Source organism: Theropithecus gelada, chromosome 15 (genome assembly GCF_003255815.1).
Source record: "Theropithecus gelada isolate Dixy chromosome 15, Tgel_1.0, whole genome shotgun sequence".
NCBI lineage: Eukaryota > Metazoa > Chordata > Mammalia > Primates > Cercopithecidae > Theropithecus > Theropithecus gelada.
In genome coordinates, this window is record NC_037683.1 from 81,420,028 (window position 1) to 81,443,576 (window position 23,549).

General features: G+C 42.2%; 1 protein-coding gene across 3 annotated transcripts in view; it reads right to left on the reverse strand.

The window, feature by feature from the left end:
• Positions 1 to 983: 983 nt before the first annotated feature.
• The window catches only part of DOCK8 (dedicator of cytokinesis 8), a 237,404-nt gene continuing 214,838 nt past the window's right edge, over positions 984 to 23,549 (reverse strand). For all 3 annotated transcript variants that reach the window (XM_025360064.1, XM_025360066.1, XM_025360065.1), the window contains 6 exons: positions 22,376 to 22,465; positions 19,659 to 19,895; positions 16,426 to 16,569; positions 14,376 to 14,482; positions 2,551 to 2,721; positions 984 to 2,082 (listed from right to left, as the gene is read on the reverse strand). In XM_025360064.1, coding sequence (XP_025215849.1) covers positions 2,022 to 2,082; positions 2,551 to 2,721; positions 14,376 to 14,482; positions 16,426 to 16,569; positions 19,659 to 19,895; positions 22,376 to 22,465 — 810 coding nt within the window. In that variant the 3' untranslated portion in view covers positions 984 to 2,021. The remainder of the gene's footprint in view (positions 2,083 to 2,550; positions 2,722 to 14,375; positions 14,483 to 16,425; positions 16,570 to 19,658; positions 19,896 to 22,375; positions 22,466 to 23,549) is intronic.

Consider the following 23,549-nt stretch of genomic DNA (forward strand, 5'->3'; position numbering starts at 1 on the left):
TATGGCTATTAGAGTTAAGGTCCAGGATTACATAACTTAGCATCTAACCCTTATTGTTATAGGGCAGAATCTAATATAATAGGTGTTGATGGTATAAATGGCCATCCTTGAGTTAGTCAGGAAAAGGTTACATGCTATGGGCTCTGTTCTAGTCTATTTTGTACTGTGGCTACTACACATGTATATGATCTTCCTCAAGGAACGGAGATGATTTGGAGGGCAGTTACAATGTTTTTTGACCTTGGTCTCAACCCAGTGTCTCCCAAAGAGTAGGGAAATACATATGGAATTAAAATATGTCATGTGTACTCATTTTAAAAAGCAGTTAGGTGTATAATATACTGTAAAAAGAGTTCTTCCCCAAATACCTAAAAAATAAAAAGTTTAGCACTTAAACTGGTGAGTTTTAATTATTATTTTTAAAGTCCTCTTTCAGTCTATAAATTCATGCATACCTGATGGTATAAACAAAAAGTTCTGAAATATCCGAACTAAGTCATCGTTCATGACTACCAGGGTTAAACATTGCAGAAGATACTGTTGGATATTGTTATTTGATGGAGGCCAGGATGATGCATCTGTCTTCTCTCTGAAGTGCTTTACAAAACATTATGAGTTGTCAGCAAAACAAAACACAAAACATGAGTTGCAAAGGGAAACATTTAGCTTGCAATTCTTTTTTTTTTTTTTTTTTTTTTTTGAGACTGAGTCTGGCTCTGTCGCCCAGGCTGGAGTGCGGTGGCCGGATCTCGGCTCACTGCAAGCTCCGCCTCCCGGGTTCACGCCATTCTCCTGCCTCAGCCTCCCGAGTAGCTGGGACCACAGGCGCCCGCCACTTCGCCCGGCTAGTTTTTTGTATTTTTTTAGTAGAGACGGGGTTTCACCGTGTCAGCCAGGATGGTCTCGATCTCCTGACCTCGTGATCCGCCCGTCTCGGCCTCCCAAAGTGCTGGGATTACAGGCTTGAGCCACCGCGCCCGGCCAGCTTGCAATTCTTATTACATCTTTATTATCAGTCAAGGTCATCAGTCATATTAAAAATATATAATTTAATTCTCAAATAATGTCTTTGTTCCTCTTTTTCCTAAAGTACATTGTCAAAAGAAGTCAAAGTTGAATATATTTTGTAGCTAATATACATATGCTGACAGAGAGCACAATGTACTAAAATGAAAACAGAGATATTATTGCTTTAGAAAAAGAAACTTGGTCCCAGAGACGAGAAAAATAGATAGTATGCAACAGTGACATAAGAAAAAAAGCAAAGTATTATTGGAGCATTGTTTCCATTTAAGTGAAAGCAGTATCTGTGACTTTTGGCTGACTGCTCTAAGTACCGTGTATCTCCTACATCAGTGCTTTGAATGTATTCCTCTATAAATGCATGTTAAATTAACTTAACATAACAGTAATAATAAAACAAAAATAACTATACAACCATTAGTCCACCATTACCAAAAGGGTAACAAGTTCACAAATAATCTACTCCCAAATTTCCAACCATGATGATTTTTAGAATTGTAGTAAGACTTCTCTTTGCAGATTTATTGAAAATGTTTCGTACTCCTACAACTTCACCTTCCCTTCCTATAAAGAGTGAAGTTCAGTTTGAATTGATTGGTGGATAATTTTTCCATTTTTCCTCAGGCATTTTGAGTTACTCCAATAAATTCAATATGGGCCAGAGGAAATCATCTCTCAGATGGGCAGTGATTGGCCAGTCAGCAGGAGAAGCTGCTTATGCCTTGTTTGGTACATTGTGAAAAAACACACTTTAATAAATATGCAGTCAAGCCTGAGTACCCATTCTCCATCCCGCCACCCCCTAGTATGGCAAAAATCTGGTCAGAGTCCATTTGGGTATAATTCCATGGTTCTTTGGATCCCAAAGCTTCCAGAGTGCTGGCTGATCGGGGAGTATACAGTCAGTCCTGGGTGGCAAATGTCCCATTTTTTAAGTACCAGCGAGTCCTTCTGCAGAGTTGCAGGGCCACAGTCTCCACGAATGAAGATGGCTTTTCTTAGCTGCCCTGTGACAACTGGGTTTCACATTTCCTGAAACTAGATCTGTGGAAGGAGTCCCTGAAATTAAGAAAAGAGAGGGAAGAGAGGGAAAGAGCATACAGAAGCAAGAAAGATCAATTAGCCTTTTAGAAAGGGTTGGGGATGGGTCACCCGGTAGAAATGGACATCAGTCATGGAGAACTCAGCAAATAATAAGTGAAAGGTCTGCGACCCCTTCACACTGTGCCAAAACAAACATACAAACCAACCAGCCAAACAGAAAAACCAACACAGGCCATCCTTCAGCCCTGGGAATACCCGGGCACAAGACCAACACCAAGGTGTCTGGGAGAGATCAAGGAGCAAGGATGGGGAGGATGGAGGCAGAATGAATCACGCTCTGGTAGCCTTTCTGATTGCAGGACCCTCTTCTACCCTTTGGAGGTTCTGCAGCTCCCCAAGTGCAGCAGAGCATGCCCCAAGGTGCTGGGTCCCATGTGCTGCCCTTTATCCCCCAGGAAGAGGCCTCCTCTGCCCTGTTCTTACCTCTTTTGACTCTCAACTCTGAATATTGGCTTGTACAGTTCTGGAATTTTCCGCTCGATCATTGGCCTGAGGTTCTCTTTTAGCTTGCTATAGTTCTTTTTGAGTTCCTGCTGATATTCCCTCTGGTCTGCCGTGATGAGACGCTTGTTTTTCTCTACGGCTTCACCACATCTGAGATGAAAATATCAGTGTGGGAGAAATAAATGACTTCGAAGTGCTTAGAAATCTGAGAACAATGAAACTACTTACGATTTTTTGAATAACGTTAAGAGCGCTTTCAATCTGGGTGGCATACCGGGGTTACCTGTGGAGCTTTTCAAAATGCAGATTTCTGGGTTTTATCTCAGACTTAAAGAATCACAATTGCTGAGGGGTAGCACCCAGAAATCTCTGTGCGTATGTGTGTGTGTTTTTTTTTTTACCTTATTATTTTTTGAGATGGGGCTCACTCTATCACCCAGGCTGGAGTGCAGTGGCGTGATCATGGCTCATGGCAAACTTCGACCTCCTGGGCTCCAGTGATCCTCCCACTTCAGCCTCCTGGATAGCTGGGACTACAAGTGTGGGCCACTGCTTCTGGCCCAGAAATGTCTAATTGTGAAAAGTTGCCCAGGGGATACTGAAGCCAACCTAGCCAGAACTGAGAACCTCTGATTTGCTATGTGCCAGAAGAAGTTTCAAGAAGTTTTACCAGCATTATCTGTTTAATTTTCCCAACAACCCTAAAAAGTCAGCATTTATTTCTATTTTGTTCCTGAAACTCAGCAATGTTAGGATGCTTGCCCAAGATAACACTGTGAGGAAGTGATGGATCTAAGAGTCAAACTCAAGACACTGCAGAATGGAAGCTGTTATACTTACAAAATCTCACTGTGATTTACAGCAACATGGCAGACAGAGCAGATGGCATTCAGCCCCCTCCTGCTACACACATATGGAAGTGCTAGGAAAGCACAGCAAACACTTGTTGAAAGAGAAAGGGGAACACCAGGTGCCAGAAAGAAAGAGAAAAATCAAAGCTAGAGTGATTGCAGGAGCAGGCGGCAAGGCAGCTGTCAGTAGGACTGTCCATTAAGATTTTAGGACTGCATATAGGTCTATGTGCGGGGGGCAAGGGGTTTCAAAGCTCACACAAGATTAGCGATCCGGCCTTGGCCAGGGCAAAGGGAGATTCTGGATATACCACCTGCATATCGTCCAGAGCCTTGAAAAGCTACCCCATCTATGAAAGGGGGTTTAGAAAAATGCTGCAAGCTATCCAGAGAGGCAGAATGAAACTTGCTATCAGCTTAGGGCCATTCATGGGAAAGAAAGTCATCTTGAGAAATGGAAATTCTAGGCTTGCACCACACGTGGTATAAGTTACAAATGTACATGCCTTGACTGTATGTGCTTCAAAGTGAGTAAATAACTTAAAAGCCAGTCCAAGATTATTGAAATTGCTACGGCTCAGACAAACCAACATAAAGTTGCTCTGGAGGAACACATTCTCAATCAGGGCATATGGGCCACTCCTGCCAAAGATGAGCTCACAATAAAAAGTTATAAACCATATGAGGAAACCAACCACCAAGAGGAAAAACTATGCATCAAACAAAAGAATTAGTCCAATAAGAATTAGAGATAATAAAACAATGTGAAAAACCAAAGTTAATATAGAGAGGTAATAAAATGTATAAAATCCTAAGTAACCGTGTAACTAGAAAAAAATAAATAAATAAAAGGTACACAATCCATGATAAAAACAAATAAACAGGGAATATGAAAAAAGAGACCAGGAAAAGTTCAGAAAAGGACCAAACAGAACTTCTAGAAAAAAGAAAAATGCAGTCACTAGGCTGGGTGTGGTGCCTCATGCCTGTAATCCTAGCACTTTGGGAAGCTAAGGTGGGTGGATTGCCTGAGCTCACAAGTTAATGACCAGACTGGGCAACATGGCAAAACCCCATCTCTACAAAAAATATAAAAATTAGCTGAGTATGGTGGCAGGTGCCTGCAGTCACAGCTACTTGGGAGGCTGAGGTGGGAGGATGGCTTGAGCCTGGGAGGTGGATGTTGCAGTGAGCCAAGATCATGCCACTGCACTCCAGCCTGGGTGACAGAACCAGACCTTGTCTCACCAAAATAAATAAATAAATAAATAAATAAATAAATAAATAAATAAATAAAAAAAAGTAAAAATAAAAAATGCTGTTGCTAAAAGAGAAAAACCTCAATGGACAGGTTAAAGGTTAAATAATAGACTAGACATAACTGGAGAATTAAATGTATGACAGATCCAAGGAAATCACCAATGAGATTTAAAAAATAAAATATATGAAAAAATTGGTTAAGAGACATACACATATAAGGCAGATCCAACACACATCTAATAGAATCTCCTAGGGAATGGAAAATGAGAGGGAAGCAATATTTAAAGAGATAACAGCTGATAATTTTCTTTTCTTTTTTTTTTTTGAGATGGAGTCTCACTCTGTTGCCCAGGCTGGAGTGCAGTGGCACAATCTCGGCTCACTACAAGCTCTGCCTCCTGGGTTCATGCCATTCTCCTGCCTCAGCCTCCCAAGTAGCTGGGACTACAGGTGCCCACCACCACACCCAGCTAAGTTTTTGTATTTTTAGTAGAGATGGGGTTTCACCGTGTTAGCCAGGATGGTCTCAATCTCCTGACCTCGTGATCCACCCGCCTTGGCCTCCCAAAGTGCTGGGATTACAGGCATGAGCCACTGCCCCCAGCTGATAATTTTATAGAGTTGAAGAGAGATATAAATCCTGTAATGAACAACAACAGTTCTATATCCAGCCTTGTCATGGCAAAACTGCAGAGCATTAAAACAAAGAGAAAATCTTCAGAACTCATCATGGTTATCTGGCTTGTGGACTGTTAAACCTGGTGTTTTCCCTGTCTCCTACATAGTATGGTACACGCCAAAGAAGAAAATCACGTTATTTAAACATGATAAAGTCTTGTCTTTTGTTTTATGCTCTTCTACCCAAGGGAACTTACAAATCAATAAACCTTAAAGGGATAGAATAATGACTGTATGTTTCCTAACATGTAATAATTAGTAATAATTATATTATCCTTCAAATGAATAAGATTTGGGTGCTCAATATGGCTTACATTATTTTCCTAATAGTGGTACTAGATTTGGGCTACATTATGGAGATACCCAGACATTGTTATCAAATCCTCTTAACACTGAACACATTTTCAGGATGACAGTCAAAGAGGAAGAGGATGGCATGTGGCAAGGAAAAGCTACCTGGCTAGGCAAAAATAAACCTACGACCACAGCTTCATCATGGAATTAGCCTACTATAGAAGAAGGACTTGATTTAACTCACACAGAATCCAAAAGAACTCCCTTAACTGGATTTTCACCTATCTTTTAAGTTTGACATTAATTGAAGCAAATTATAGGATACCTAAGGTTACGAATTAAAGGTTTTAGGGAAGAAATAGAAGGGAAGGTATATGGCCTTTGAATCCTGAGAAATCTATATCACCCCTTATTATTATCTTTTTATTGCTTGTTAACTAACAGTTACAAGTACCACCATGTATAAAATAAAATCAGTTTCAGGATGACTTCAAGGCCCAAGTTTATAACATTGGCAGACTACAGGAGGTGGGATGAGGCCTGCCAAGGCTAACAGCTAATTTGGGGAAGTCAACTCTGACAACTTTGGTAGAATTAACTAAACTCTCCTTAATCCTTGCAGAAGTAGTAGTAGTTAGCTAACACATACTGATGGCTTACCATGTGCCCTTGACTGAGTTAAATCCTTTATATGCAGACAGAACTGGGGTTGAAACCAGCTGCTACTCATTAGCAGGATGACTTAACCATAAAAATCTTCAATTTTCTCATCTGGAAAATGGGGAAAATAAGCTCATATAATCTCCTAGGGTTGCTGGGAGAATTAAATGAGAAGCTGTGATAATAAGGCAGACTGGTGCTTCTGGAGTGTGGCACATTGTATTTGCTAAAAATGGCCACAAGAATAATGTGCTCTCCTAGAACCTTGCCCATATGCCCATCAAGATGTGGGTGGTTCTTTGTGACAGCCACAATGAACAGGATGTGGTGGAGGTGGTACTATGTGACTGGCTAATAAAAGATAATATGGCCTCTGTTTCTCTCTCTGTGTACTATAGGAATTCTGAACCATCCTGTGACAAGTCTAGTTACCCTAAAGCTGTCATGTAGGAGAGACCATGTGGAAAGAAGGAGAGTTAGAGAGAGGAGGAGCCCCTGCTGTTTGAGTATTCTCAGCCCAGACACCAGACATCAGTGAGGAAGCATTCCGGTAATTCAAGTCCTAGCCACTGGCTAAGTGCAACTGAGTGAGAGACTTCAAGCAAAAACCACCTAGCTGAGCCCAGCCAACCCCAAGTTATAGCACAACCATTCTCATGGTCACAATACAGCTGCTAGAGCCCCAGCCATCATGACCACATCCTAGGCAAGTATCAGGAGTAGAAATGAGGAAAGCAAAAATTATTATGTACCACAATAATAATTAAATTTTGTTTTAAGCCACTTAATTTTGAGGTAGTTTGTTACATAGCAATTAATAAATGTGGTGTTCTATAAAGACAAATATATTAATAGCTGGAGTAAAAAATTTAGATTTTATGTAGTAATATTACTTTATGTCTTTAAACTTTTATAATGCATAAAATTATTTTATACCTTTTTTCTATATTTCTTCCTTTCAGTCATTTGGGTTATATTCTCTAGTTTATTTGATTAAAATTGAAATAATTTCTACTATGTTAATTTAAATCCCTAAGCTAAAGAGGGCCATGTGCTAAATATCCCTCCTAGAGAATAGCCATATCTCTTGGAAAATGTACACAAGATCATAAAATGACACTGCAAACAACTTTTAAAAAATGGTCTTTTCTGTAACATTCTCATTAGGTCCACAAACATCTGTGCTGCTCTCACTCAGTGATACAACCATCCCAGACTTCCCTCACATCCTCTAATGCTCCCTTTGTTGGTAAATTCACTGAATTCAAGTATTTTCTTAGAACGAATATGCCTAGGGTTTTCTAGTAGTCAAAATCCTACAGAAACCAGACTGATAGGGATTAGAAAGGGCAAGAAGTTGCACCTCTGGAAAAGGATTCCTGGCTTTTAATGACAGTAACATTTTGGGGCCTCCATGTATAGAGTTAAGGTCTCCTACAGAGAGAGTAGTCATGCAGCCCTTACCCTCTCTGCATCTCTTGGTGCCCCCTTTTTTTAGAGAGAGGATCTCGTTCTGTCATGCAGGGTGGAATGCAGTGGCGTGATCTCAGCTCACTGCAACCTCTGCCTCCTGGGCTCAAGTGATCCTCTCCCCTTAGCCTCCTGAGCAGTTGGAACTATAGGCACGCCACTACACCCAGCTAATTTTTTTGTATTTTTTGTAAAGACGAGGTTTTGCCATGTTGCCCAGGCTGGTCTTGAACTCATGAACTCAAGTGATCCGCCCATCTCAGCCTCCCAAGTGCGGGGATTACAGGCGTAGCCACTGTACACAGTCTTGGCCCCCCTTTTTCAGCACAGCCCACGCATTGGTTCCTCAATGTGGCAGAAAAAAATTTGTTAGTTGTTTTCTCAATATCCATTCTTTCTTCTCTAGCAGAACTCCAGGCAGTGTGGCCACCTGAAAACTTACATTTCCTAGCCTCCCATGCAGGTAGGGATAGCTGATAATATAGGTGAAGTCACTGGGAAAGGGGCACATCTTTTTGCTCTTTCCTCATTTCTACTCCTGACACTTGCCTAGATGTGGCCACAATGACTGGAGCCCTGGCAACCATATCATGACCATGAGAATGGGTGCACTATAACCAGGATGGTATGACAAAGGAGAGGAAAAGAACCAGGGTCTCTGATGACTTTATGAGGCCACTACACAGCTCTACATCGACTACCTCCAATCTTATTTAATGTGAGAGAAACATACATTTCTTATTTAAGCTACTCTTAACTTCTGTTACTAGCAACTGAATATAGTCACTAGAGGGAACAGCTCAGCATGGCAATTAAGAGGATGGACTCTGGAGCCAGAGTGCTCAACTCTGAATCCCGCTTTGCTACTTACTGGCTTTGCAACTTTAAACAAGCTATTTAACCTCTCCGTGTCATAGTTTCTTCATCTGTGATATAAGAGTGGTAAGAGCCTATGCCATAAATTAATGTAAAGATTAAATTAGTTGATACTTATCAAATGTTCAGAACAGTCTCTGCACATAGCTAAAGCCAGAGCACATGGTGGTGGTATTATGCCTGACAGATCCAGTCTAAGTAAATGAACTATCTGGGCTTATTGATCTATCGAATATGAGAATGATAAACTATTAGAGCTGCTGTGTTCTAGTCTCTTTATTTCATAGCTGATGAAACTAACATGCAAAGAGGCGAAGTGCCCTGTCCAGTCACATGGCTGTGGGATAGCACAGTTGGATATAAACCCAGAATCCTGCTGCTCCCAGGCCAATGTCTCACAGGCATCACTGTGTCTTATGATTCAAACTTTATAAAGACAGACAAATCGTGGATAGACAATCTCTGTATTTAAGTCAGATTAATTCTCTATTTCCCACTCAAATCCATCAGTTCCCCATTTGTCCCAATGAATAATGTTACACTTAGTATGTACGAAGTCTTATTCTAAGTTTCATGTATTAACTGATTTTATTCTGACATTAACTACAAGGGGGATAGTTAGAATCATTATTCCCATTTTACGTCTGGGGAAACCGAGGGTAGGTAACTTACTCAAGGTCACATATCTAGTTAAGGCAGAATGGAATCTGAACTCAGGCAATCTGGCTTGAGTGCCCATATTCCCAACCCCAATGCCATATATACTGCCTAGGAAAGCCATTTCCCCATTTCCAGGTATAAGCCAGGCATATGACCTTGGTCTCAAGTTAAAAACTACTGCTTCTGTTTCCACCTACACTCTACACATTTGGTTACCCTTTGGCTACTCGGACAAATTCCTTCTCCTTCCTCTTCATAGACCCCAACTCCAGTTTAAAAACACCACCACTCAACAGCCTGTTCTCTGAGCCTATGACCACATATATGCTGCAGAACCCTTTCAGGGAATACCTGAAGCTACTTCTCTTAAAGGCAAGCTGTAACTGGTGCCAATGAGTACTACTATCTTTTATTTAAATTAAAAACAAATTTAACCTCACTTAGTCTGTATAGGAATGAGAAAGTCCAGATAAGTATAAAGGAGAAAATGTAAAAACCTAAATGGTCAGGGTGTTTGGGGGAGCAGAAGAGGAAGATAGAACATTGAATCTCTCTGTCTTGGCTTCTGAACCTGAGATGTTTTTTATGATTGCAGGAAAAGACAGAAGCAGATTGAGGTCCCAGCTTGGTAACAGTCTGAAGAGTTGCAGGACTGGCTGGACGAGTGCTGGCTGCAGCAAGTCAGGCTGCCAGGATTCTTTATGGCTGTTTCTGCTTCCACTACAGCTGAGTCAGAAAGGTTGCTGCCCAGTGGTGGCACTAGACACAGTGGGCCTGGCATGCAAACATTTCCGCTATGAGCTCTCAGCAAGAGAAGGCTCATTTATGGTCACCTTGGAAATCTGGGCTTATCGATCTACAGTCCAAGTCTGCTGAGAAGCTGGAGCTTACCAAAGGGGAAACCTGAGAGCTGTTCAAGCCCCAAACATTTTCCACTTCTGCGTCACCTCTGCTGTCTGTTAGCAGAGTGGAGGAGAAAATATACCAGTGCAAACAACGTGAAAAAATAGTTACTCTATTCATTAAAAGCTGTAATTTCCAGATTGGACTTGAGAAGCAATTAAGCCACAGAGGCACCTCATCTACCACCTGTATTCAGGGTACGATGTACATACCGTAACATTCACCCATTTTACGTGTAGAGTTTGATGAGTTTTAGTAAATTTACACAGCTGTGCAGCCATCAGCACACTCTCACCCATGCCTTCCGATCTCTGTGGAATAAAGTGGAGGGCAGGCCAACTGCTGCATTTGCACACAGAGATGAATCATGAGCAGCAGTACTGTTTTGCCTGCAGCCTTGTCCCACTGGTTTTGGGACTTCATCCTTTCACATATGCAGCGCAGTGCCTGGCACAAAGTAGGAGCTCAATAATTGCCAAATGAATGGATGAATTGACGTCTATAGTTGGTTCCAAGTGCAGCAGTTTGAGCATGTTTGCTTTTTTGAAGGGAGGAAGCAGAAGACAAAAGAGGTAAATGATGATAAAGATGGCCTCAGAAATTAAGCCCTTAGGGAAGGAAGGAGAGGTAATAGGGAGAAAATGTGAAAGGGAGGAAATTAAGCAATCTTTGCAGGCTCTCCACTCAAAGTTTGGTCCAGTGTAGCAGCAGCAGCATCACCTGGGGACTGTTAGAAATGCAGTGCTTCAGGACCCACCCCAGACCTACTGAATCAGAATCTGCATTTTTATTTTTCTTTTTTTGAGACAGGGTCTTGCTCTGTTACCCAGGCTGGAGTGCAGTGGCACAATCATGGCTCACTGCAGCCTTGACCTCCTTGGGCTCAAGCTATCCTCCCACCTCAGCCTCTCGAGTAGCTGGGACTACAGGCACACACCACGACCCCGCCTGGCTACATTTTTCTATTTTTTTAAAGAGACGGAGTTTCGTCATGTTGCCCAGGCTGGTCCTGAACTCCTGGGCTCAAATAATCCTCCCACCTCAGCCTCCCAAAGTCCTCCCACTGCATCAGGCCAAAATCTGCATTTTGACAAATCCTCAGGTGATTTATAAGAACAGTGAAGTTTGGGAAGCACTGACAGTCTCCTGGCATTCCTAGAACAATGCAGCAGCCCAGCCAGTGGGGAGAAAGGTGGGACTGGTTCCCATGTGGAATCACCATTAAAAGGGCAGGAGAAAAACATTGAAAATGGTGAATTTGATTTTGAAAATCCAACATTTCTGCAGGCCATCTGGGGAGAATGATAGCATCATTATCGAAACTCTAATGCATGACTTTGTAAAAGGACCAATCCTAGGAAAGTCCATTTACTCTTGTATCTCTTGCCTGGGACTAGTTTTACTGGGTTCTGTTTCTTTTGGGAGTAACTTTTCCTGGGGCTGGGAGCTAATGAGAAACACATGTTTAGTAGGGATTTTGTAAGTACATTTTACCTAGATGGAGTCATGGAAAGGATCGTACCCATGAGATACTAGATTGCAAGATTTATAACTAGTAGAAAAAATTGAGGCAAACTTAAGTAAATGAAAATCACTCTCTTGACAAGTTTTCTTATGCATTTAAATTCTATTCATAGCCTCATTTACTGATATTATCGTGTTTCCAATCTTTCCTCCTTGTCCTAGCATGCTCATGAGAACATGCTGCTCCAAGTGGACTTAGAGGAGTCCGGTGCATCAGAGGCATTCCTGACAGAGTCTCGTGGTCCTGCTGTTCCACTCACTGGTACCCAGTCCTCCTCATCCCCGGGGATAGGTTCCAAGACCCCCAGGGGATGCCTGAAACAGCGGATGGTACCGAACCCTGCATATGTTATGTTTTTTTCCTATACATACATTCTTATGATAAAGCTTAATTTACAAATTAGATACAGTAAGAGATTAACAACAATTATAGCAATATACTGAAATAAAAGTTATGTGAATGTGGTCTCTCTCTCTCTCTCTCAGAATATCTTATTGTAATACTTTCAAACCATGGGTAACTAAAACAGCTGAAAATGAAACCTTGGATCAGGCAGGGTCACTGTCATGGCTCCCTCTTCCCCACTAGTGCCTGTCTTCCACCTATATAGTTAAGACAAGATTTAAGTGGTGTTTTTCCATAACGCCTCCCACAAACACTCCAGCCTGAAACTGATTTCTCTTTTCTGATCTCTATATTCCTGTAGGTAGTCATTCTTAAAGTTCTGTGCGTATGCTGCATTGTGTTATTCAGCCATGCAGAGCTATGTCCTGTCATCAAGAACAGAGGAACAAGTCAGATCTCTGTATTCCCATAACTAATATCGTGCCTGGAATATAGTGAGTGCTCTTTAAACATTTCGTAGGTCCTTTTAGAGCTCCTGGGGCATTGTCAACCTTGGAAGCCTTCAACCGTAATTAATCTTAAATAAAAATATATGAAAAAAATTTTAAAAGCCCCCAATCTCTGAGCCCAGGAGTTCAAGACCAGTCTAGATGGCATAGAGAGACCCTGTCTCCACAAAAAAATAAAAGATAGGGCTGGCACGGTGGTTTATGCCTGTAATCCCAGCACTTTGGGAGACCGAGGCAGGTGGATCATTTGAGGTCAGGAGTTCAAGACCAGCCTGGCCAACATGGTGAAACCCCATTTCTACTAAAAAATACAAAAATTAGCCAGGTGTGGTGGTGCACGTCTGTAGTCCCAGCTACTTGGGAAGCTCAGCGGGGAGAATCTCTTGAGCCTGGGAAGTGGTAGTTGCAGTGAGCCGAGATTATGCCACTGCACTCCAGCCTGGGTGACAGAGTGAGACCCTGTCTCAAAATAAAATGAAATAATAAAATAATTCCCCAAATAATTTTCTAGCCTTTTAAATATGTATTACGTACTGAAAAAAAAATCTACTTTTTTTGTCAGAATTGTTGTCAAATACAGGAAACAATTCAAATATCAAAACATTAATCAAGATAATCTGTGAGTATGTTCACACACACGCACAAATGCAAACACACAAGGCCACACACACATCCTATTACCAAGTGGCTGTGATTCATTGACGGGCACAGTGTGTCTCATGTATATGTAGCAAAGTTGTGGACCTCTCACAAAAGCCTGTGAAGGAGATATCTCTAACCTCACAAATGCTAGCATTTTGATGAGTTTTCACTGAATTTAGCAAACTTTAACCTTTAGTCTCCTTTACCCCCATCTGCCAAGTGAAGATATTCCTATACTTAATATTCTTCTCTAAGGTTTTGAATGAAAAGAAATATTGGTACACATTTTTCTGAAGTCCTTTTCTCGTATAGGAGAAATGCCATCATATCCTTCATACTCATTTTTTTAGGGCCATTGGAGACCCAATATATCTGTCTGTATTGCAATAAATTACAAGACTTCGACCAAAGACCCAGCTCCTAACTGACTGCTCTTGAAGCCAGCTCCATTGCAGAATTTAGGAAGAGAGATGAGACTCGTCTGACGTGGGGAACTGTTACAGGATAATACCTTCGAAAAGCCTGGTTTTAGAACTTGCCTCTCTCAATTTGAGGCAGTGTCTATTTTTACAAAAAATAAGATATAAGATTTGTAACATTACAATGACTGCCAATGCAAAGAACCTCTGGGACTCTAGTGCATCAGTGGAATATTAGCACATTGATGGACATGTGGACTATTTGGATTCAGAAGACCTGGTCTGAGCTCAGCTCTGCTGCCAACTGTCTGTGTGACCTTAAGTAAAATTCTCTCCTCTCTCTGAACCTCCGATTCCCCTTTTGCAAAATGAGGAAGATGATGATACTTGTTTTACAAGTGATGGTGAGGCACACGGGATGCCAGCCACAAAAGCGTTTTATAGTTTACATGTTAGTTACTCATTAGTAGTTCAAGTAGTGTTGCTCTGTTGCAGTGGTCCTCAAACTTCAGTGCGCATCAGGATCACCTGGAGGGCTTGTTAAAATGCACATTGCTGAGCCACACCTCCAGAGATTTCAATTCAGCAGGTCTGGAGGTGCCTGAGACTTTGTCTTTCTAGCAAGTTCTCAGGTGATGCTGAAGCTGCTGGTCTAAGACTGCACTTTGAGAACCACTGCTCTACTGAAATTCCCAGCCGTTTTCCTTCTTACCTCATGATGAATTCCTTAAAGCATAACCTCAGCTTGTTGTGATGTCGATAGAGTTTTGGATCAGCAGGAATTTCAGCCAAGAACACTTGGGCTACTTCCAGTGGCCCCTGGTGGAAAAAAAAGAAATATATATATATATACACATGAAGGAAATTAAATTGCTTGAGAGAAAATATTGGAGTGACTTTTTAGTTTGAACATTTAATTTTGTAGTTGGTTTGAAATAAACAAAAAAGAATCAAGGAAGGTCTTGGACATCTCAGGAAACTTTGATTCCTTAGGAGGAGTCTGAAATTGTAGAAGAATACTCAGAAGTATAAACGCATTTTCTCTGTATGCGTTTTTTGTTTTTGTTTTTGTTTTTTAGACAGGGTCTGGCTCTGTCACCCAGGCTGGAGAGCAGTGGCATGATCTCTGCTCACCGCAGCCTCCTCTTCCCACGCTCAAGTGATTCTCCCACATCAGCCTCCCAAGTAGCCGGGACCACAGGTGTGTGCCACGATACCTGGCTATTTTTGTAGCAATGGGATTTTGCCACATTGCCCAGGCTGATCTTGAACTCCTGGCCTCAAGTAATCCACCCACCTCAGCCTCCCAAATTGCTGGGATTACAGGCGTGCACCACCGTACACAGCCCAAATTTATTGTTTTTTTTATTGTTGTTGATGTTTTTGAGACAGAGTCTTACTCTGTCTCCCAGGCTGGAGTGCAGTGGCATAATCTCAGCTCACTGCAACCTCCACCTCTTGGGTTCAAGCGATTCTCCTGCCTCAGCCTCCCAAGTAATGGGACTACAAGCGCCCGCCACCACACTGGCTAATTTTTGTATTTTTAGTAGAGATGGGGTTTCACTATGTTGGCAAGGCCGGTCTCAAACTCCTGACCTCAAGTGATCCACCCACCTCAGCCTCCCATAGTGCTGGGATTATAGGCATAAGCCACCGAGCCTGGGCCCAAATATTATTTTATTAATCAAATACTACTAATAATAGATTTTCATTCATATGTAAATGTAATACAACTACATCAAATGGTACATGCTTTGAGTTGCTTTTCTAAATATCAGGATTGCCTTGATCTATTCATTTTTGTTCACTTGTCTAGTTGCCCCCATGGCAAACATCATTTTGCATAACTGCTGGGTTGAGTCAGAGATATCCATAGTATACAGATAGACCATGCTTGTGGGCTTGGAAAGTCTTCTATTTTATCAAAGAGTTGGCACTTACAAAGGCAAAAGTTTCCTCATTTTTTTTCCTGATCTTGGGAATGTAACAGGCATTTCTCTGTTTCTGCTCCCTTGATGTCAAGTACGCTCAGAATTTTTGTGGGGAAATACAATTATGCTGAATGAGAAAAGACTGATGATGCTCACTGAATATCTGAGTGTGGAAGTGTGGACAAGAACAGATCTAGAATTGAATTAAGGAGGCCCACTGGACAGAGGTATTAGGCTGCTAGCTCCCTCCATCTGAGACTGGTTGAGCACCATGCTGAACTTGGGAGTCAGGTTCTAATAAGTCTGAGAAGAAGAGCTAGTCTTGTTTGAAGTGGCCAAAGAAGTCAGGTCCCAGGTCATTCCTGGTTGTCAAGGTCCTTGGCATGCTGGGTTCATCTGCTGACTGACCCAAGAGTTGGATGTTCTAGATCCTTTTCCCTCTCTCCTATAGGCATTTGTAGGTGAGTCTCAAGCCCTGCAATGACTCTGCATGTATTGGTCATGACTAAGCATTCTTCAACAGGACTCCAGATTGGCATCATATTGTCAGGTTTGGCCCCGAAGTGGAGACTCCTCTGAGAAAATGGTACTCCTTAAAACCTGGGCACTCATCTCTAGGATTTCTTTTTTACCTGGGGTTGTTGCATGAAAGGGAAGAGGCCTCCTAAAAGTCTTCTGAACCTCACAAGTGTTCAGGCTAAGTGTAGGAACATCTCTGTGTTTGTCTATGGATCAAAGTCCTCATCAACCCCAAGGAAGGAGGGTGCAGAAGTATAATGACAACCCAAATAATAAGAACCAGAGGAACTACCACCCTCTGATTTTGCCTACCTGATTTACAGTAGCTCCCACAGAGCCTTGCAGCACCATCTGAAGCATCTTTGGATCAGGGGGCTCCTGGTTAATGGCAACCGCTAACTGCAGTGTCTTCTTCTTCATGTCTTCAATGGCAACTTCAATCGGTGTCAAAACAAACTGAACATGAGACGTAAACATAGGGAAGTCACTGTCTGGTCCCATAAGCTATGGACAAGCCTGGAGCTATGACAGAGAGGCCACCTAGATTTGAAGAGGCAGCTGGGGAAAGCCTTTCAGAGTAATTTAAAATACTCTTAACAGGTTAAAAAGAAAGATGGGCCTAACATTTCTTGATTTCTTATGTTCCAGGAACTTTAGATACATTTATCATTTACTCCTTTCAACAACCTCTTTATACTCTCCATTTTACAGTCAAAAGGGGATTTGTAAGGTTAAGTTCCACAAATGCCACAGGTAGTAAGGGAGGAGGTCATAATTCGATCACAAGTATGTCTACATTCAAAGTCCATGTTTTTTCTACCCTGTCAGGTTGCCTTTCCTATTATTGAGCAAGTTATTCAACGTATTTATTTATTTATTTATTTCTGAGACAGAGTTTCACTCTTGTTGTCCAGGCTGGTGTGATCTCGGCTCACTGCAAACTCTGCCTCCCGGGTTCAAGCGATTCTCCTGCCTCAGCCTCCTGAGTAGCTGGGATTACAGGCATGCACCACCACACCCAGACAGTTTTGTATTTTTAGTAGAGACAGAGTTTCTCCATGTTGGTCAGGCTGGTCTCAAACTCCCAACCTTAGGCAATCTGCCTGCCTCGGCCTCCGAAAGTGCTGAGATTACAGGCATGAGCCACCACGCACAGCCTCATGTTACTCAACTTATAATGCAGAAAGCTATATTAGAAGCATAGCACTCAAGATTTTCTCCCCCGTCATAACACAAGCTTTTGATATCACCTGTGCCTTCTCCAACTCACCCTGAGGGTGAATTTCCAGTAAATGGAATTCTCTTAAGGGTCAATCAATCAATTTGCTAAGTTCTGCTGATTGGGGGTAGAGTCTTTTCTGAATGTTATCGGTTGAATTGTGTTCTCCCAAAATGTATATGTTGAAGTCCTAACCTTCAGTACCTCAGAATGTGACCTTATTTGGAGATACGGTCTTTATAGAGGCAATCAAGTTAAAATGAGGCCAGCAGGGTAAGCCCTAGTCCAATATGACTGGTGTCCTTACGAGAAGAGGAAATCTGGACACAAACACAGAGGGAACATGATATGAAGAGACACAGGGAGAAGAGGGCTGTCCATAGGCCAGGGAGACAGGCCTGGAACAGACCCTTTCCTCACAGCCTTCAGAAGGCACCAACACTGCTGGCATCTTGATTTCAAACTTCTAGCCTCTAGAATTGTGCAGACAGTAAGTTTCAGTTGTTTAAGCCACCCAGTCTATGGTACTGTGCTCTATAGCCCTAGCAAATGGCTGAGAACTGTTGTTGAGGTTGTCGGGGAACTATGGATGGCCAAGAGAACTTCAGGCTGGTGCAGTGGCTCACACTTGTAATCCTAGCACCTTGGGAGGCTAAGGCAGGAGGATCGTTTGAGGCCAGGAGTTTGAGACCAGCCTGGGGAACAAAGTTGAGACCCCTGTCTCTAGGAGGTCGAGGCTACAGTGAGCCACGTTCATGCTACCACATTCTAGGGCAACAAAGGGAGATCCTATCTCAAAAATGAAAAGGAGAGAAAGAGAGAGACAGAGAGAGAGAGAGGCAGACAGAGAGAGAGAGAGAAAGAACGAAAGGAAAGAAAGGAAGGAAGGGAAAGGAAGGCAGGAATGAAGAAAAGAAAAGGTTTTGAAATGCTTTTGGGCACCATGAGTTTACATCTGTGTTATGCCTAGAATGTCTCAGTGTTCAAAAGTCCAAAGCAAGGAGTATAGGAAGTACATCAGATGGCTTCTAAACCCACCTCCTCTTGACTGAGTCACTGCTTCAGGCTTTCTTTGGCCTCTGTGAAACCCACACCCTGATGTGGTTACCTGGCTGAACACTACCTGGTAGACAACCCTCCAGCTAGCTCAGCTATTTCCGCTTCTGCCTGACAAGGTGTATATTCACCACAATTCATCTGTGTTTGTGCACCAACTTGATTGTGCCTGTTATACTTGTTATTTTAATGACCCAATCTAATTAGATAATGGAGAAACTGGCGAACTATGGGTGTGGAAAGAAAAAGAGTTGTTTCTATGGAAACCAAGCCAAGTGCTTGGACAAGATATTATGAAAGTGAGTTGCTATAAAAATTCCTGTCATATTAGGTGTGCACAAGACCACTGTCAAAGTCTAGGGGAGAAAAAAATCATAACAATCCAGAAGGCTTCTGCTCTCAAATTGTTTAACAAGGATCTTTAAGCTCTCACTCTGCTTACACAAAGCAAAACTGAAAATCATGGACAAAGCACTATGGGTGTGGTTTATAAAAGAAAAGGCTGAACTGTGATCAGCAAACCCATAGTCAGGGAGAAGTCTGTGGCCCTGCATAAAAAGGATGACAAATAAATGTATATGTATGTGTTTTAAAGAATAATAAGTTGTTTATGGTGTATAGAATTTTGAACAATTCTGTGGTTTGAGAGACCTTCTTGACCAGTCCTCTTACTAATAAAATGAGTATAGTCTTGTATTGCATTTAGAGGTCTTTCCTGCTAACGTATAGGTGAAGAAACTGAAGATACATAGCTTGTTTAAAATCACAGGAGGAAGGTGGGACTAGAAGCTAGTCAGTGAACTTGTCTGCCTCACGTGGCCCTTTCCCACAGCACACCACCAACCCACTGGGGCTGCCCACATGCAGGTCCTGTCTCCAATAATTAACAGCACAACTATGCTTGAATCACCTCTAAGCTTTTAAATACAGAAAAATTGTATATAAAATATTTAAAATGTAAATATATATGTTGTACAAGTTTATAATTGAAATATATATTAAATATTATAATTAAATATATAAACATACTTATACTAAAGATACAACTTAAAAATATTAAATATTTAATATACAATAGTGCTATAAAATATGTAGCTGCCTAAATGGGATTTTTTGGCACCATGAGAGTGAAAGGACAACCATATAATCATATTTCAAGTGCATCTCTCCTTGTTTTCAGCCCAATCACTGTGAAGGAGGTTTGTGTGTCCTCCTGGGAGGCCACCCAGGCCCACTCATCCAGTGGTGGCCACTCCCGTGGGCGCATTACCTCCTCCTTCTGGATGACGCTGATCCTGGTCTTGATGTAGGGGAAGGCGTGCATGGTGGTCAAGACTGTGTTCCTTCTGTACTGCTCATGCAGCTCTCCCCGAGGCCGCCCCTCCAGGGTGAACGGGGTGGTGTACATGAACCTCCGGAGGTTGAAATTCTTCTCAAAGTATGTGACCCTGTCTTTCATCTCATACTCATCAAAGTAGGGCTCCACAAAAGTGATCTGTATGTAGGCCTGAGGGGGGAAAGGCAGGGAGGGAGAAGATGAGCTATTCTGCAAACAGCCATCCCTGACGCAATGAAGGGGCATGCTGGAACATGGCGTGCCAACACCGCCCTGCCAGGTGCAGAAAAGCTACAGATGGAGGGGAGAATGTGGCCAGCAGAAGTTCCTCCTCTCCACCCCCAAGGAGAGAAGGGGCTGCAAGGAGGGAGAGGGGAATGTGCCTGTGGGGAGAGTCAGGGCCACCGGCCACACCTTCCTAGCAGAGCAAACTGGTCCACAGTGGAAGCCTTGGCATGAGAGTTTGTAAACTGCTATTCAAAAGAGACAAACTACTGCAACATGGACTAGCAATGGGCACGGGAAGTATTTTGGAGCGGTAGGTCTGTTCTACATCTTGGTTATGAAGGTAGTTACATGTGTTTGTCAAAACTTATAAAACTAAACACCAAAACTGAATTTTACTGCCTAGACCTCATTTAAACACACACTCACATCACCTCCACCCTCAAACACAGAGCGAATAAGTACTCATTAAAGAAGACAACCTCTTAGAAAAAAAAAAAAAAGTGACCATAAGTCCAGATGCTGGGACACTCACCCACTGAAGGGGATGGGTGGGGTCACTGACTTCAGACTGTAAATCACTATTTAGTACAATGAAATCCGGTTGTAATTCTGGGCTCAGACTCTCATTCCAAATGCTCACAACCTACCCTGGGAATTTTAAAAGAGGGGAAAAGGGCACCTTGGCTCAGGGAGGTCACGTCTTACACAGCTTGTGCTATGTACAGATCACTGTGGGCACACGGCCAACTCCATCTCCCAGACATGTATGTCTGAAGACTAAACTCTTAACCACAGTCACTGCTTTCAAGCCTAGGCCAGGGAATGTGTCTTAAGTGAGAACGTGTTCTGAAAAATGTAGAAAAACAAACTCTTTAATTTGGCCAATTCTTCCCCTCTTCCATTATCTTCCTCATATCCTGGAAGATGGAACTGGGAGTTTGGACCTTTCATTTTATAGTTTGCTAGATGGTGAATGGTCCTCTGTCCCAGGGCCCTTAATGATACCTCACACTTACATTATTTCCAGTAACTTAGAAAGCTCATTCATGGATATGTCTGCCTGTGAGTTGGACTGAGCGGGCAGCATCAGCCTGCAGTATAATAAAGAATATGTCTGGTCTTTGTCTCCATTTCCTAGCACTGAGCTTCAGAAACACTTGGAATTTCCTCAGTGATGGGTGTCTTTGTGATGCTAATGAGGTGACTCATGCTGGGCCCCTGGACAGCTTCAGGATGCCAAGTGGTCACCAAAAAGCCCAGTTCTGTGATTAGAGGGTAGGAACTGGATGACCTCTGGAGACAGGAGAGGGGCTGGAGATTGTGTTCAATTTGCCTACATAATGAAACCCCAACAAAATCTCTGGACACTGAGACTTGGTGGAGCTTCCTGGTTGGAGAACACACCGATGAGCCAGGAAGCCATAAATAGAGGGACAAAAAAGATGTTCACCCTTTATCATAAAACTCTGATAGTAACCAGAGTACTTTTTGGAATTCTGTGAGTCATTGCAGTGAATTATTTAAGAGGTGTCATAGAAACTCCCAAATTATTATTATTATTATTATTATTATTATTATTTTGTTTTGTTTTCTCCTATTTTCAAGCTAACAGGTTAGAGAAACTTCCAAATTCGTAGCTGGCTGATCAGAAGTGTGGGTGGCCTGGGGATCCCGCCTGAAGCTGGCATCTGAAGTCAGGGCGATCTTGAGGAGGACTGAGCCTTTAACCTGTGGGAACTGATGCTACCTCCAGGTGTTAGCATCAGAACTGTACACCCAGTTTGGGGTGAAATGGAACATGCCCTCTTGTGAAAGTGAGGAAACCCAAACCCAAGCCCTTTTTACCATTCCCCCAACAGCACAGTGATCCTGTAGTTGGCTGGAAGGAATACTTGCAGCCTCAAGAAGGAAGCCACTAAACGTTGTCACTGGGAAATTCACATCTTTTTCACATGTTTGAAATGGACAGTTTAAAGGCTTTATAAAAAGGCAGTAAAGAGCCGTGCTGAAGAGTAGGGGCTTAGAAGCAACAGACCCCAAGTCTGAGTACTGGCTCTGCCACTTGCATGACCTTGAAAGGTGCTTGACTCTTCTATGTCTCAGTTTTCTCATCTCTAAAATAGGGACAACAAAACCTACTTCCAAGGGTTGTTGCAGGATGAAATAAAATGATACATGTAGAGGGCCTAATGCAGTTCCAGATACACAGTTGGTGCTTAATAAATGGTAGCTCCTATTATGATTCTTGCCTTTGACTATGTTTTCTTTAGGATCTGACCAATTAGTAGTTGAACTCTAGACAAAAAGGTTTGCTGCATTTAAGTGACTTGGAGAGTCCAGATGGATGAGATCATTATGTATTCTTGGGTAGAGAATGAAGGGATTTAGAGCGTGAAGGTTATTTTTTGTAAATTGTTTAATACCTTGTTAGGATCCAACTTGGTTTTGTCCACAGGAGTGGAGTCTTTAATCACTTCCACAAATTCTGCACCAAAACATTGACCATAAAATGCCTAGGTAAGAAGAACCAATAGTTTATAAAGGTTATTTTAACATAATGCAACTCTTTGTCTTCTTGGAAGTGAAGTAAGTTTGGAACAAGTGCAAGGTAGAATGATGCTCACTGATTATTGAGAGTCCCTCTGAGCTAATGAGCAAAGTTCAGCATTTCCTAAGACAAAAATAAAAATAGCACTGTCAACTGGTATATGCTTCCCTATAAGATGTATGCTTGGCCTCTAATTCAGCTAATATCACTTTATTTGCTGAGGTATCTCCTGGGGTATCACACTCTTTACTTCTCGCCTTCTGTACCCTGGGAACTTAGAGGTCACCAGGCTTCCCATATTGTGGCAAATCACAGTGCACAAGAAGATAAAATATATACCTCTAATTCTAAGTAGGGGAAACAATATAGGGAACCAAGTGGTCTGGGGTCAATTGCTCGCTCTTTTTCTCATGTGCTGAACAGTTTTGGAGGAACTCACCCCGCCACTCTGGGCAATGGCTTCTTTGAGTCAAGTAAGGATAAACCTTCTTGTCTTTTTTGGCATGGATGGAGAGTGTAAGAAGTCATTAGGCAACACAAATGTTTTAAGTTTTACACTCACAGGAGGGCACAAATTCAAAGCAATGAAACCCTAAGGAGTGAATCTTTGGTTAATTGTGAGCAGTTCAAAGAACCCCAGTCCTGCTTGGTAATTGCAAGCTCTTTGTAAACAAATTCCTGTTCATCCAAATCCCCAAATGTGCTTGAGAAGGTTTTTTTGGGGAGGCACCTTTGACTGAGTTCTTCGTGTTTGGCCCTTACAACCTGTGTTTCCTTTGTCCTGACCTTTCTCTAGGCTGTTTCTCTTTTTCTCCATGCTTTCAGCTTTGCTTCTAACGACATGCTACACTTTCCCGTTATATTATGGACCAAATGTCATTGGCAGGTTAGAGCTGGGCCGGCCACTGCCCAGGTTATGGCTACTACCGAGTAGCTCTGTATCACAATGACCCCAGGTGCCATCCAGTGATACCTAAAGGATGGCTTCACCATTATCTAGGGGTGATTCAGTCATTTGGCTAGATTACTTCAAAGTCAAGATGATAAAC